General features: G+C 37.6%; 1 protein-coding gene across 1 annotated transcript in view; it reads right to left on the bottom strand.

The window, feature by feature from the left end:
• Positions 1-8: 8 nt before the first annotated feature.
• The window catches only part of LOC112137114 (somatostatin receptor type 5), a 30,858-nt gene continuing 13,540 nt past the window's right edge, over positions 9-17,326 (bottom strand). The window contains exons 2-3 of the mRNA XM_024259265.2: positions 3,290-4,125; positions 9-836 (exon numbers count right to left, since the gene is read on the bottom strand). Coding sequence (XP_024115033.1) covers positions 177-836; positions 3,290-4,060 — 1,431 coding nt within the window. The 5' untranslated portion in view covers positions 4,061-4,125 and the 3' untranslated portion in view covers positions 9-176. The remainder of the gene's footprint in view (positions 837-3,289; positions 4,126-17,326) is intronic.

Raw genomic sequence — 17,326 nt, 5'->3', positions numbered from 1 at the left:
ATTTTTTTTTTTTTTTGAGCATAAACTTCCACATTTTTTAAATCCTTAAACATGAAGTTTTCTGTCATTATTTAAAATCAGCATTGACTTATACCTCAAACTGGTATGAATGGTTAAATCCCTGGATTTTCATAGTATCAATTATACAGGACCTCCTCCTCCCGTGTCGGGATGTATTACAGATAGCTGATGTCGAGCACCGAGTTTATGTACACGACCTCCTCAGGCTGGGAATCTCGGTTTCTACGCTTGCTGGTCGAGGCGGGGGCCGCTTCAGGGTGAAAGCCTGTGCTCAGGTCAGGGTTGGCCCCCTGCACAGCTTCTGTCTTCAGGCCCTCTCTTTGGTTTGAATGCCGACAGGTTTCCCTCGCCTGCGAGTTCCCCTCTACTCCCGGGATTCCTTCCTCCACACCCCCTTCTCCACAGTTTTTCCTGCGCACATTGGCACCAGCGTCACTCTTTTTGGGCTGGAGCAAAATGCCCCCCCACTCCTCCGTCGGTCGCTGGATCTCCGTGCCCACCCGGTCGTTGTTCTTCACCCTGCGGGAGGTGCGGCACAGGGCCTTCCGGAAGCCCCTCTTGAAGTTGTCGGACAGAAATCCGTACAGGATGGGGTTGGCGCAGCTGTTGGCGTACGAAAGCACAACAACGAAATAATAGAGCCCCCGAAAGTCTCCGGGAAGGACCACGAGGAGGTTGATGACGTTGAGAGCGTAAAAGGGAAGCCAGCAGAAGACAAACACTGCCACCACCACAACCACCATCCGGGTGATTTTACGCTCTGACTTCCTGCGTCTGGTGGAAGCCATCTGTGTTCGTTTTCCAACACTCCTCACCTAAAAAAAGAAAAAAAAAATATATTGTTTGAGTACAAACTCAAGAAATCTATATATGTACTTCATAAAGTAGAGAAACATTTCCACTTTTTACAAAAAACTTTATAGCTTGACATTTTACTTTTAATATTTACATCATGCGTCTTCTTTATAATCTTATTTTTTTAAAGATTTTTTCCTTTATTGCAAGTTATTGAAGTTATAAACTGACCAATCAGATGCCTCATGTGATACTAGAAGGCCCCACCTCCAACGTTTGATTGACATCTTCTCTTGAGCTCGCTTTCAGTGGAAGGGGTGCGGACTTTCAACAAGCTCACTCATGATTGGTGACAGTAGTTCCTCTAAAAACGTGACTCAGACTGACTCAGACCGAAGCCACGGTGACGCCTTTGGCCTAATTTCGGAGGTAAAGCCTCTTCTATGGGTGACGTCAACACCTTGTTTAATGATATGTCTATTCAACTGATGAAAAAACACTGTTTCAAAAAAGAGTGTATTTGTGATTTAGAGAATATGCTGGGCAGGCCACAAGCTCCCTGAACCCGCAGCATCAGGAGTAAAGATATGATGTAGAATTATCATCTACGTCCTGCAGGTTGAAATTCCATGTTAGCTTTCTTTCTTTTATTTTCTTTTTCTTTTTTTTACCCCAAAACAACAGGGAGAAGGGAAAGCGGAGTTGCTCTGCACAAACCTAAAACCTTAAAATGTCAGATTAATGAGAGGTTGAGTGTGTAGTTATTTAATATTATTTATATTAAATTCCTTAGTTAATTAATACAGAATCAATCTACTTGTGGACATCAATTCAACAAATGCAATTCACAAACAGCTTTTACTTTTGTAAAAATGTCTTTTGTGCAGTTTATTTGTGAAAAAATCCACAATCTAAATCAATTTTGTCTTATAAATGTTAAACATAATTCAATATGTAATTGAATTGTGAATTCTAAATAAAAAATGGATTCATTACTTTGACCGTGCTACCCTGCAGTGAGTAAACATTTGAGGAAAGATCAGTGGAAAAAAATGAAGAATGAAATGCTGGTTTCACACAGGGAGAGAGTCTGTAAAATGATCATCTTAATCTTCTTGATCTATATCAGTGAGCTTACTGCACACATGGGGATCCTGCAGTCCACAGGCCCTCTGAGCACATGCATTATGTTGTGTTCACACAACCATCCTAGCTGAAGTTTTTTAGAGTAAAAAGACTCATCTATTCAGTCCTATCTGTTTATGTTTTCATTAATTATAGACAAAAAATCTGAACTGTATGTAAAATACATAACAGATGCATGTTGGTGTATTAGCCACATTGTTTCTGTTGTACTGATAGTGGAAAAATTAAGCTTTTTTGGTCAATTATTATTATTAATTTCAATTCATAAGCTGAAACTTCAAACTTCCGTTCATGAGTTCAAAAGAGCAGGATGACAGAACCACTGCCCCACAAATGAATGTGAATCTGGTTAAACACCCACTCTGATAAAAATCGTGTTTTATGTGTTTTTAAAATGTTCGCATTTCTGAGTATTTCTTTATTTGAGTGTTTGCAAATCAGGAGCAGGCAAAAAACAAAGCTATTTAAAAAAGCTTGTAGCTCTGACGTAGAAGCTGCAGTTGGACGGCTACAAGTCACAAGCTCCCTGCTCCGCTCCGTTCTGATGCTTCCACTTGTGGAGCCATCAGAATGGAGGCAGAATGTGGCAGCTGAATATGCTGAAGCTTTTAGCCAAAGATGCTAAAGTTGCTAAAGGACTTGAATATTCTCTGAGGAACTATGAGAAATAGACGACTGAAGTAATTTGCTTCAGGTTCATGAAGAATTGCACAAAATTTGCTGAAGAACTCCCCAACACAGGCAAATTTAGCCAAAAAAGCTAGCATGTTGCTAAAATACTAGCTAACTCAGAATTACCACAAAATTATTACTAATACTATGTGCTGATATGCCTCATTCCACAGTTCACCGTCCCACACGATCAGCCCTCCATGTACCCCATTAATTTATGATAAGGAACACCTCATCTGGCATTAACCCTTCCATAACGGATATTACTTGTGGCATTATGCCATTGTTTTGGGTTAATTCTGTAAAGACCTACAAGGTTGTACTTTGATGACATCACAACAGTGATGAGCATGTGCTGTGTACAGGAACACCATTGACATAGAGAGTGGTAGTTATGCAAGTAAACAGTTGAAGCCATGTTTTATATTGTAGAACTTGACAATAGTTATAGATTAAAAATGAAATTAAGGCATAAAGAATAACACTAATTTGTCTGTAATCAATTAATTGTAATTAGCTTGATCAATTACCACTAGAAATGTTTATGCAATAGATCAAAAGATGATTGGGGTGGGACTTTAATAAAACGTAAATAAAACCTTGCCTATACTCAATTAGCTTCATAGCTCTGCTTAAAAAAATGTTAAAGCAATACCTTGATGATGATCAGGAGGTAGCACAAAGAGATGACCAGCAGGGGGCAGAAGAATCCGACAGTACACGTGTACACTATAAAAGACGTCTTCCACACTTCTGCTGGCTCAGGCCACACGATGCTGCAGTTGCCGTCGTCCTTTAGGACGTCCGCAAACACCACGACTGGCAGCACCACCACAAAAGACCCTCCCCAAACCGTGGCACTGATCGCCTTCGCCACACGGGGCCGTCTCCACCAGGATGACCGGATGGGGTGGACCACAGCCAGGTATCGATCCACCGACATCACCGTCAGGCAAAAGATGCTGGTGAACTGGTTGAAGGCGTCGACGGTCATGACCACTCGACACATCAGTGAGCCGAAGGGCCAAGACAGGAGAGCGTTCTGCACGGCCAAGAAGGGCAGGCCCAGCATGAAGAGCTCGTCGGCAATGGCCAGGTTGAGGATGTAAATATTTGTGACCGACTCATTCTTTGTGTAGTTGACGATCACGTGAATGACCAGAGTGTTTCCCACCAATCCCACGATGCACACGATCCCATAAATAAGAGGGATGAAGATCCCGGCCAAACCGGTGAGACTGTCCGACGTGGTGCAGTTGTAACAGCTGCTGTTAAACAGGAAGAAGCCCTCGGCCAGGTTGGCGCTGAAAGGAGGCTCAGAGGGAGTGGACGCATAGAAGTGAGGGTAGGGCAGTACAGAGCTGCTGTTGCTCCATTGAACTTCCAGAGGCTGCAGGGAAACTTTGGTGGCCTGGATGAGCTCCATTGAGGTGTCAAGAGTTCAGTTATGTTGGTGAATCAGAAGATCCCATCAAGGAAATGTCAAAAACCCTGTGAAGGAGAACAAAGGTTCAGCATATAGATAGAAAGACAAACTCAAAGCATACAGGAGGATTGGTCTTTCAATAGTAGAGCTGGGAATCACTGGGTGCCTCACAATACGATGCAATATGCAATACATGGCGTACAATATGGATATCATGATACTGTGATAATTGATTAAAACTAATCATCTCTAATTACTCACAATATACAGAAGAAGATGTACTTTTTAGGAAAACATATCCCCTTTTGTTTTCTTAGCTTGAACACAATCATGGTAAACAACTTGTGTCTAATTTTGTGCAACAAATAATAGACACTTTTGTGCAACATTGCTGAAATAAATAATACTATGTCTTTGACAGGCATTGACACCAACTGCATTAGAATTATTTAGTGTTAACAATAGTAAAAATGAACAGCAGTGCCACTACTTAGTGCAAAATTGCTGTAAACAACAGAACAACAATTGAATAATTCAGGTAAAGAGTGTAAGAAAATATCGGTTCAGTGAATTATCGCGATACTTTTTTTGGTGATACTTGTATCGATTAAAATACTTCCAAGGTGATATTTAATTAATTATTAAAAAGCAAACATGTAGTTCAGCGTCTTAATTTTGTTTTCCACTTAAATATTTCCTAAATTACAAAAGAAAAGCACCATAAAATTTGTTTGATTGAAAACAATTTGTTTATGAGACACAGTTGCCGTGCTTAATGTTCTGATCATTAAAGAACATGTTTTTTAAAATTTTACTTCTGTGAAAAATGTATTAATATACAGATAATTCTTAAGTCATAATTGAAAAAAACAGTGAAATATTGTTTGGTACAGTCTTATATTAGAATATATATCATATGTATACATATGTATCGCGATACGTATTGTTTCATCAGACTCTTGCCAATACACACCCCTAATTCAAGCAGATGTCAGTCACATTGGTGCCCGCAACAGGCAGTCTTACGACGCACGCCCCCTATCTACGGCTGAAGGAACATCTCACCGAAGGATGACGAATAAAAAATTGTATATCCTAATCAAACAAAAACAAAAGAGTAATACTTGGTGAAAACCCTTCAAGAATTAATCGCGGGACTAAATGTTGCGATATATTAAAAAATTGATATTTTGGCAAACTCCTAATAACTAGCATACATTTTCATTGACAATGCGTCTACACTTGATTGAACCCCAGATGGGACTTGAACCAACAATTTTCATCTCTAAAGGCTGACACCTTATCCATTAGCCACTGGGTCACATGGTTTAAGGAAATAGAGCATTAACAATCATCGTTTTTGGAGTTTTCCTCTGCTTTATTTACACACTGTGTCAGATTTTATTCCATTACAGTTGGATTATGAACACACAGCAATTTACTAATTGATCCATCTTTGGAAACAACCTTAGAGCCACTTAGCTAGTTTTTATTATTTTTTATTTTAGGAAGAGAAGTCAAAGCTGGGTTGTAAAAACAAAAAAAATCCACCTTATCACTCCTCTAAACATCACCAACAAAAATAATGTGTCACCTTTATTTGATCTGGTATTGTTGCCAGGTAACGCGCGGTACTGAGTGGTACATAAAGGATTTAAAGAGCTGAACCAACACTCCAGTCTCATTGACTTTAAGATCGGATTTGCTATGGAGAGCATCTATCCTTTCTCAGACACTCAGAGCTCAAATCTTTGGTATTTCCACTATCTGTTAGCTTAGAATAAGTATTGCATTAATCAGCCAATGTCCTCATTTTCTTAATAGGTTCTTTTAGGTTAATTGACTCTCAAACAGTAATTGGGGTTTTCCCCAAAAAAGATAAGATAAAAAAAAAAAAAAAACAGAAACAATTTTTAGAGGCCAAGATTTACTTCAATAAGTCCCAAACGGGACTTAAATCCACAATCTTCTACTCTGGAGGCTGACGACTTCTCCATTAGGCCAACTCATTATTGGGGTACATGTTTTACTCCTCAAGCTGTTTTATATTTACTCTGATTTCACCCAACTTCCAGTTCAAGTTGAAAGTAATAAATTCACCTCTTAGTGTAAAAAGGCTTAGAGCCTCTTAGTGAGGTTCGGTTTAATTTGCTTAAAAGAAAAACAAAGATCGCACCTGGTTGTTAAAAGTGGAAAAAGTCCACCTTGCCGCATTTATTTGATCTTGTACAGTTGCCAGGCAACACAGCAAGAATGCTGCACAGAACCGAGTGGGACACAAAGTTGTAATAGGGTTGGCCCAATACTCCACTTTTGGATGTGATCATCCTGATTGCTATGGTGAACATCTATCTATTCTGCACATGTACACCACCAAGTCTTTAGGTTTCTATGGTGGCCCTAAAGTGCCAATAACTTCAAGAAATCACTCAACGGTAAAAACATATTAAAGATCACAGGTAAAAAAGCTAATCAAATAAAAAAAAAAAAAAAAAACAAAAAAAACAATGCATTGTGGAAATCAAAATTAAATGAAAAAAATTTCAAGAAATCAATATAAAAAGCTACAAAACAAAACACAACAACAGACCAGAATAGGTTGGACTTTAGATTTTTTTTTTAATTTGTCTTCAATGTCCAGTTATTAAAAGTGTTATGATTAGTATGGAACATATAAAGTATAGATTCATGCTAAAGAACATTGGGTTAAAATGCCAGACAAACCTCATCATCCAATCAGTGTCCCACATAGTACTTGCCTTTTCCAATGTCATTTTTTTTTTATATAAATTATTTTTTTATTCTGGATATTACTTTTGTTGTATGACTCATTTCTTTTTTAGTTTTTCTTTTTTTTAATTGTGTTTTGATTTCTAAAAATGTATTTTATTTATTTTTTTCTTTTTAATTTTTGTTTTTTTAATTATTATCTTAAATATTTTTTTGCCAACAAGAAATAGTCTGCCCCCTTTTCTATACCAGTAAATAGTCTGCAACCTTCCTCTACCAGGAAATAGTCTGATCCCTTCATCCAACAAGAAATAGTCTGCAACCTTCTTCTACCAGGAAATAGTCTGATCCCCTTATTCAACAAGAAATAGTATTCTACCTTCCTCCCCCAGAAAATAATCTGCTCCCTTTATCAACTTATGACTTCAGCACGAGAGCACCCGCTTGTCTTCGTGGGAGGGCGGGCTGCTGAGATCGCAGGTTTTTAGAGGATTACTCAGAGATGTGAGAACGGATCAAAATACCGCTTTGGGGTTTTTTATAGTGAGGAATGAACAGTATAATACACTTTAAAGCTCTAAAAGTAGATTTTTTTTATGGTAAGACCCCTTTAAAAATAAAAAAAAAGAAGTCACTATTTTTGAAATGACTAGACGAATACTAAACTTCTCATCATCTCCTTCCGTCAAAACAAAAACAAACTTGCTCTTCAACAAAAACAAAACACATTGTGTCCTATTAAGAGATGACTTGTTTATGAAGCCATCCTGGTTTCTTAATGACCATCATGCAACATGCAGGCACACCCTTGTATCTTAGAGCAACGTTCAATAATTAGTTCTCAGCTAGAAACAAAATGCACTGAAGAAGAAACCGGGGCAAAACCTCGGCCGCATGCAGAGGAGGGAGAGAAAAATTACATTCCAGGAAGACCTTCAGGATGATAACACGGAAAAGCGAGTGAGAAAATCACATTTAGAAGAAACCCTTCGGGGTCTTTTTGTAGTATGATCTGATGCACAATCTTCAGACTCTTGCAATGCATTTTCAACTTTAACTTAGTTGTGATTGTGCATTAAACAAACATTTCACCCTTAAGGGATGCTACAGTAATGTGTCAAGGATATAACCGCTCCTCAAATTCATTATCAAGTGTGCTGCTCCTGCCAGACAGATGCTTTCTTTAGTTTGCACGGAAGTAAAACCAATTCAAACCAAAAATAATGCAAAGCAAACACATTCCTAATCCAGTGAAAATAGAAAAAATCATCTTCTCATTTTGTTTTTGTAGATATTGTATTGGTTAAAAAAATAAGTCAAACTAACTTAAGCAATGCTAAATTTAAATAAATCTGTAGTAAAAAATGATAAATTATGCTTTCTCCGACTTTGAAACCATATCCTGAGGTAATAAAGATTGTGACATATTTGGGTGAAATATCACAGGAATATAGATTAAAGCATTATTACAAGCCGTATCTCCACTTTTTCATATCCCCTGATGCTGTTTGGAAGGAGAATCTATACAACACGGAACTGGACTTTTTATATCTGCCTTTGTGCTGCGTGATTACATGTTTGATGATACACATCGCAAAATTGTATATCCTATCGTTTGTGTGCAACCTTCAAATGTTATCAGTGAGCTCCACCTACAGATGTTGATGTTCTCTAGGTGAGCAGAGAGCATGGCAAACTACAAAGGCTTGGATTTTAGAAGCTAACTTAAAAGGGTGGCAAAAGGAAAATAATGCATGTAACCATGGCTTTAGGTTCCGGATGATTGCCTGAGTTGGGTTCCTTGCATTCTCTCGAGAAGTGTCTGGGAGTGCCCTCCCAGTGACACGTGACTTTATAGCAGGGGTGTCCAAAGTCAGGCTTCAAGGGCCGGCCTTCAGCTGGTTTTCCAAAAACCCTGCTTTAACTTCTGCTGATTACCTGGATCAGGTGTGTTTGGCTAATAAGGAGCTTCAATGGCAGGATGGTTGGGAAACATGTAGGACACCAGCCCCCAAGGACTGACTTTAGACACCCTTTATAGCCTCACGTGACTCACTAGGAGGTCACATGTGGGACATGAGTTGATAATAAATTCTCAAATCACAGTATTTGGGTTTTTGTAGTTTCCTGTGTACTATATTGGTCACCATTCTATATTGAAAGTGGGTGTAAACAACAGCAAGGCCTGGTCTGCGGTGGAACTCCAAATATTACAAACACAAAATTCCTGCTTTTCTATTTGTCGTTGACGCAATGACACGCAAGCGGTCTACACCTCACATGCGACGTGAAAAACCGCTCAGTGTAAACAAGGCTAAAGATATTAGATTGCATTCAAAACAGAAGTCCTACCTTGGTTTAAAGCTAGTTTAAAGTGCCATTCCGACCATCTTTTGATCTATTGTAAAAGAATTGGAAGTGGACTTTTAATTATAATTAAGCCATTTTTAGAGAAAATAATAAAAAAAAAAATACTGTCGTTTTCTATAGGACATTGTTAGAAATTAGAAATTTGCCTCTGAGTTGTGGGGAAGACCATTAGCGTAGAGTAAGCCCACCCCTACTTCCTGCCATCCATTTGTTACACTCTCTCCCACTATCTTACAGCTCCTCAAAACCCAAACCTAACATTACCGGTGCAACAAAAAATGGCGAGTAATATCGGAGCTATGCAGCCATACAGTTCTGGGGACGAGGAAAACGAAGACGCACATGGATCTTGTCGTCTACAAGTAGATGTATCAAAATGGAGCAGAGCAGGGAGCTCCTGGCTTGCCGATTGTACCTTTTACGTCATAATTACAGGCTGACCTCATTTTTTTTGCACAGCCCTGATTCACAATTTGAACAAAGAAACACCCATGAATGCAATTTTGAGTTAAACTTTCTTCATGCCACAAAAATATATTTTCATCTGAGTGGGTCTTTAACCAGATTTGCAATAAGGAGGCATTTCAACAAACACCGATGAAACTTCAAGAGATCATCACCTCAAACCGTGTAATGATGCCTTGACTGTGGAGGAAAATGCCCCCTAATGAGTCATTGGTGGTGATGAAGCAGAGATGAGGGTGATGATGAGGATCTGGATGGATGTGATGTTGAGCAGTGCTACTGGTGAGATAATAAGATGTGTTCATGGACACTGATCCTGATTAAAATGAAATAGGACAGAAGGGAGTTGCATTCATTTGGCAGTGATATGGTGGCTATAACTGCAACGGCGAGAGAGAAACTGTAAAATGAAGCACATATAGATCAGCAGAGGCAACATATTGCTTCAGTGGGAAAAAACCCAAACATCAGCCATCAATGTGGTGAGTTAGGTGAATGAAGATAGAAATCTCAGAGGAGATATTATCAAAGAAACCTTATATCCATGTACCCATTTTCAACACTTGCTTCATTCAGTTTAGGGACGTGGGGAGAAGGAGATAATCACAGCTGTTAGAGAAAGAGCAGCGGAGAGGAAAACAAATGCATGCTTGTTCCAACAAACGACTTAGATTCTACTTTATTGAGAGTCAACAGTCCAACAATTTTGTAGCGGACACTGTGGGCAGGAAAACAATGTATTTTCAAATATATTTAGATTTACATATGTATTTTGTAAATCCAAAATTCCTTATGTCATAACTGTAGCGGTGTACAGATTACTCATTCATTCATTGATTTATATTCCTGTGATCCAACCAGATTGATCTATCCGAGGCAGGTTGTTACCATACACTAGGGTTGTGTATTGGCAAGAGTCTGGCGATACACTGCGTATTGTGATACGCATCTCCCTGTTGCCTGGGAAACCTGGGTTTGTTTCCTAAGGGGTACAATGAGTGCAATCCAGGCAAGACCCTACACGCTACTGCCTATCTATGTAGCCACCCAGGTCTGGGTCTCCCTGTGCCGGTCCCCAGCCCGGATAAAATACATGGTTGTGTCAAGAAGGCCAAAAAGGGCATTTGGCATAATAAAAAACAAATTTGCTGATCTGTGAAAGCAGGCTTGCTGTGGCCTCCCCTGAGGATTATTTAAGTAAAATATGTAAAACAAAACTTAGTTAAAGTAAGAGTACAGACCCTTTTAAAAAAAATTGAATACCATGGAAAAGTTCATTTTACTTCATAATTCCATTTAAAACGGTAAACTTCCATAGAATTTAGATTCAGGTCCCACTGAGTCATTGATTTCAAGTATTTCTTTTACATAAATTGGAGTTCCAGCTCAGAAAACTCACAAACACAGGGATAGGTGAAGACAGGTGACAGTTTATTTTTTTTTTATGAAATTAAGGAAATTGATACACCTTTGCAGCATATCCATCTTTTAAAATGCCCTATATTTGAATATTTTATTCAGAAATCTATATTTAATTTTAAATACTATATATTTTTCCAAGTAATTTTATCCAAATATACAGATACTTTTCTAGCCTACCTAACATTAGGAAGCCTGTTACACACGTGCACACAGAAGGCTGACTTAATTACAAACCGTCTTTCCCTTATCCTCCCGAATTCCCCCTTCCTTGCATCAGCCTTCTGTCCTAATCTCTGACAAACACAATAGCAGCAGACAGACAATCTTTCTTCCCAAAATGTATCCTCCGCTTTGTCTCCCATTGTATGATCAGTTTCACCAAAAATGTCCCCTGACATGTTGCTATGGTACTTTGAGGTCCAGACGAGGCTTAAAGCACAATATATGGAACAAATCAAAGAGACAAATGAGAAAGGGAATGAATGCTGACTGAAGAGGATGTGGTCTTAAGGCTGAGCATTGTGTGCCAGGAGATAGGTGTGCCCTCCAAACACGTCTGTTTAGTGAAGATACCAAAGGTTTACAGATGTGAAATAAAAATGTATATTACCGTTCCGGTGTTTGTTTAAGTTAGATAAAAGCTAACTATATTGTTCATAAAAATGGGGTTCTGTGACAAATCCATCCATGCAATAGGAGGATTGAGTTCTGGCTATTTTTCACTTTTACAAATTTAAATAACACACGGTTTTGGTATAAAAAAGTTTTTGAAATGTTAAATCTTAATTTAATTTGTTTAAATCAAACAAATCCTCCCAAATAATCAAGACAAGGGCTAAATAGAAATTCCCTCCCTACTCCCTAACTTCTAAAAACCATATCATGTATCTAGTGCCCTGGATTTTAAAAGCAAACCAAACACCATGCTCACTACTTTTTGTTTTTGAATGACATCACAGATTTCCCAAAATAACAACCTAACATACAAGGTGTGTTCTGATTATGAAAACTGGGATAGTTTAACAAAAACATACATTTTTAACATGAAAAATTGTTCAAACACAATACTTTTTGTTTTATATCCAGTGAGCACGGATGCACACTGGTTTTTCACAAAGACTTCTGGGAAATTTCTAGGGCACAGGAATTGAGGGCACAGAATTGTAGATTCAGATAACTTTACAAAAATGGTGATCACACTATATAGTTCTCTATGTAGTGAGAAGTGAATGAATTCAAACACAACCAAGGTCTAATAATCTCAGCATCTGAGCAGCTGGAAATAAAACTTACATCCTTTATTTCACTGAAAATTACTCAAAACATTTTGTGAGATGCAATCATCCGTTTGAGACAAACAGGACACAGACACCTGTGTGGTTTTATTTAAGTAAAATGATTCAAATCAGAAGTTTGTAATCACTTTATTCAGTTTTTAAGGACTCTTAATCTAATCAGTTCATACAGTAAAAAGTATATTCATCCTTCCTAAACCACTATACTGGATCTCTTTCGGGGTCACAGTGCCAGAGCCTGTCCCGGCTGCTGACCCTGAACAGGTCAGTAAAAAGTATATATGGTATAAAAAATACCCATTGTAGTGATTGACAGCTGAGAATCAAGCAGTCGAGACAGGAAACAGCTCCACTAATCTTCCAACCGGCTAGAAGGATGATTGCATCCTCCAAAATAGGTAGCAGTCTCTTTCAGAGGTGGAGGAATTTGGGGTATTTGGACGTTCTTTTCATAAGTGAGATGCATTGTGATGCTGATAAACAGATAGGTCTGTATCTGCAGTAACTTGGACATTGATGTAGTGGTGGTGTGTTGGGGTAAAGAAATAGAGAAATGGAAAAGCAAACATTCAATTTACTGATCTATCTATTCTGCTACCCTCATCTGTGGCTTAACTTCTGAAATATTGGGATGTGTGATGGATACGGGTCATGACAGACTCATTTCTCTACAGGATGGCTTGGGACTCTCTTAGAAAAAGGAGTCTGAGGGCCTACCATCCAAAAGTACAGCATCTAGAGCAGGAATTAATTAAAAAGAACAAAAACTCTTTATGTTGAGCAATACTCCAATGTTTTTCGGTAAATGTTTTACAAAGAATGATCATGATGAGGACAAAACTTTCGGGTTTGGATCTTGAGTCGGGAAAAGCGCTGCTCGGACACTTCTTGGTGTTGTAAAACCTTTCTGCCAATCAATGGGTTACATCGTGTGATGACAGAAGCTCCGCCCTAACGGGTCAATTCCATTCTTCTATGGATCTACGACCAATGAAACCAAGACATGGTACCAGTCAGTCCTGATTAACGGGTCCAATTTGTAATGAAAAACACTCAACGGTCCAGTCTGGTCCGGACCACTCATTGGATGTGAGTCACAAGTCATCTGCAAACATCTGACGACTCAGGCTGAGACCAACAGCCATTATTGACCCCCTTTATGTGCATGTAAGCGCCGGGAGTAAGATCTCTTTGTGCCTGGCACACTTTTAAATGGGAACATGATGATCTGACTAATACTAATGGAGGACCAACCATAAAAATTGGGTGCATGATTTATCTCTTCTCCCTACAAGTCACATCAACTGTAGAATGATGGAAACAAATGTTACATTTTTGTGAAAGTAGGGCATACCACTTTTTATACTTAACTTAAAAAAGGTAAAATTTTTTTATGTTAAATACATTTTAGCAATGGTAGATTCATTCTCACTTTTTATGTTGGATTTAGTTCACCCTAAAGTAAAAAAGATTTACTGATTTAAAATTGACAGACAATTCAAGTTTTTTGGAATTAAGATTTTTTTATATGAAATCTACAGACTTTTTATGACATGTAGATCATATTTATTATTTGTTGGGCGATTTCTTGATAAGGTTAGTTTGAGAAGCAAAAATGTTGACATTAGTCCTTTATTTACCTTCTCTCTTCAATTTGGTCCAAACATTTTTAACACGGTGTAACTGAATTCTAAAGAAAAAATTGTATTGAAGTAGAAGTAGTCATTAGTATGAGTTTTCATCATCATAAAGTTTTATACATTAGTAAAATCATTCAAAAGTGTTTTTGAGATTCCATGAAGGCAGCCATTTTGAAATGAGCAGGAAAAGCCTTTCTACTGCTCCTAGTGGAAGAATGATGAACAACAAGGCAGAAATTAGTTTTTTAAGGAAAGTTGGGATCATATTAATAAGATAGGGGTCTCAGAAATCCCTGTATCAAATATGATGCAACTGCTAGTATATGATTAAGAAGGTAAATGAGCAAACATACAGTCTCTCCAATAAATCTATGAGATTTGTTGTACATAACAAAATTTAAATTGCAGTGTTGGACCCAACAATACAATTGAGACAACCTGACCATAATAGAATTATCTGCATGCAATTTAATAATCCTGATTATTAAAGCTAGGCCTGATTTTTTTTTCTTTTTGTATCTCAAAAAGACAACTTTGGTTGTGTATCAGCACTTCGAAGATACACTAAATATACTTGTAGAAAACTTAGTTTTTAACATTTTTTGTACCAGTTTTATCCAAAGCTGTTGTGGTAAACACACACACACATAAAAATACATGATTTTTAAAAAGCAAATTAAAGTGGATATTTTTGATACAATGATGGTTTTGGGCTCTTGAACAACACAATTAGTACGGTTTATGGAAACCTTGGCAACCAATAATTCCTCACCAACTTCATCCTTGACATCCTTTTTCGCTGACTAATTAAATGCTATGTACAGTACACTATCAACCAACCTATAACCTCCTGGTAGTTCAGCTAAAGCATGTCAAATTTATTCCATTAATCTCTTAGCAAATTAAAAAAAGGTGCATAAATGTATTAAAGTTGTATTAGCAAAGGGCAGCTGTTTTATGTCCCATATTCCCACTTCATTAAAATATTTGATTTGAAAACCCAAATCTAATTGCTTTGAAAGCAACAAGAGACTTTTTAAACATGTGTGGTCTTTATTTTCTTCTTCTAAGTTAGTGCAGACAAAAAAACCTTTTGACAAAATACAACATCTGTGTGAAACAGTAGACTCTAAAATACATGAGAGCATTGTATGCCAAATAAAATAAAGAAAAAATAAATAGATAAATAAATAACAAAAAATGTAACTCCCTAAAAAAAGTCGTATTTGAAAAGTAAAGCATTAGGAGTTGAGCTTTTAAAGCAAATATCACCAATAATATAATTTCTTTGAAGAAAAAAATGAGCAGAGTTCCTCTGTTTCACTGGCAGATAAGACGGATTACTGCAAAGCAAATATCTTTATGCTCTAAAGTACAATTCAAATCAATCATGTGACTAATTTGATTGGATTTACAGCCTATTTGTTGTATTCTTGAGTCAAGAGAGAAAACTGCATCCAGCAGGTAAGAAAACCAGTTAAAGTCCCACTCCAATCATCTTTTGATCAATTGTAGACACATTCGTGGTTTCTATATGACGATTATGCTGTTTTTAGGCAACACCAAAAAGAACCCTGAGTTATTTTCTAGGACATTGTTTCTGCAGAGCAACAGTGGTTCATCAGATATTTGCCTCTGGTTCTAGTCGTCTACAAGTTTACATATTATTAGAAAGTTTTTCAATAATAAGTACAATACACGGAAATCCGGTCTTAAAAAAACGTTGATTTTCATTCATCATTGTCGCAGGAGCATCGGAGATCTTCTTAACAGGAGTTATTGAATAAAACATAACTTACGCTGAGCTTTTGTGACAACTTTGCCCAAAACTTCTTTAGCATCACATCTATCGAAACCTTCCAAAAAACAAGTTTATTCAATGCACACAGCTGAACTGAGTCTGTAGAATAACCTTCTTGATGGATTTTCTGTTTATCTCTTAAAAAGCAAACAGTAAACTAATAGAATGCCATCGTATCCCCACAGCGAGAAACAGATACTACTTATAGTAAACAAATGATAACGCGTTTTTAATACTTAAAATACTTTATTTTAATATTTTTCTCATGGGATTTGAAAAAAAATAACTTGATCAGATCTGCTGTTTAGTAATTCTTCTGTGTGGAGATCTAAACCAAAACTTGAAGAGCTGCAGCTCCCAGAAGTCTGAGCCCAGAATTCCTATGGGATGAACTGGATGAATGAGGTTAAATTATTTTTAACTATGAGACAAACATGAGTGGAAACTAAAACCTGGTTTGACTGCTGTTGTTCCATATTATGGATTCTGATGCATGATTTCTTTAGGTTTTCTTCAAGAGCAATGTCTCTCCAGTTTATGTTACTCTGAAGCTTTGGACTGACTTTGTATGTAGAATACCCAGTTGTTTGTGCTGGGAGAGTTTTTTCTATTTATGTCAATGGAAATTATCCAAAAGTGTTTGCAGAATTGGATGCTTCCAGTTGAAGTGCTTCTCCCCTTTATGTCAGAATTGTCTATCTTGTATAACTGGAAGTATGCGTCTAAACCTACTTTTGTGCTGCCACAAAAAAGACATTACAAGCTCAAAGATGCCTCGCTTTATTAGTGTGCTCAGTTTCTATTAGTGCTACAGCTGTGTTTCCACAGAAACTGCATCTTTTTCAGCCAGAAAACGAAGCCTCAATTAAACTTTGACCTATCAGATTTCTGGTGGAGATTACCCTTTACAGAAAGAAGAGCCCGTCACAAATGAATAGCATGCCTTTGAATTAATTTTCAAAAGATCACATTCGTCAGCGACAGTAATGTTGACTGCGTGTGCGAGGCCTCTTCGGGATTACATGGTTGGGTGAAAAGAAACTTCCTCCCCGCTGCAATTTTCACTGATGACTGTGTAACATATAATCATTTTAGGCCACAGCAAAGTGAAAACAACCTACAGAGGAAGTGAGGGGCTGCAAGGTTCACATTTTTACAAGCGGTCATCTAAATATTTAGCCAGTGTATTAAAATACCATTCATCCAGTTTTTTTTTTTTTTTTTTTTGTCTATCGTCAGAACTACGGTACAGGCAGTCTTTTACTCTTTTGATACAAACAAATGACAAACCTGAAAATCCAAGAATTTGTTGGGCTGAATGTGAGAGGTTGGAGACACATTATTTGGAGAAAAAAAATAATAAATCAGCAACAATTTTTAGTTTGATCACTTTTAAGCTTCGCACCAGTACCAAGAAGGGTTTTTTTTTTTGGTGTTCTGGGTCTGGTTTGTGATCAAAAGCAGCTGGAACAAGATCGTTTCACCAGGTAACCACTAGGGGACTTTTTGAGTAACCATGTCAAGAACCGGTTTTTGGGTCACT

This window comes from Oryzias melastigma, linkage group LG1 (genome assembly GCF_002922805.2).
Source record: "Oryzias melastigma strain HK-1 linkage group LG1, ASM292280v2, whole genome shotgun sequence".
NCBI classification, from domain to species: domain Eukaryota; kingdom Metazoa; phylum Chordata; class Actinopteri; order Beloniformes; family Adrianichthyidae; genus Oryzias; species Oryzias melastigma.
This window is presented reverse-complemented; position numbering and strand designations above follow the sequence as displayed.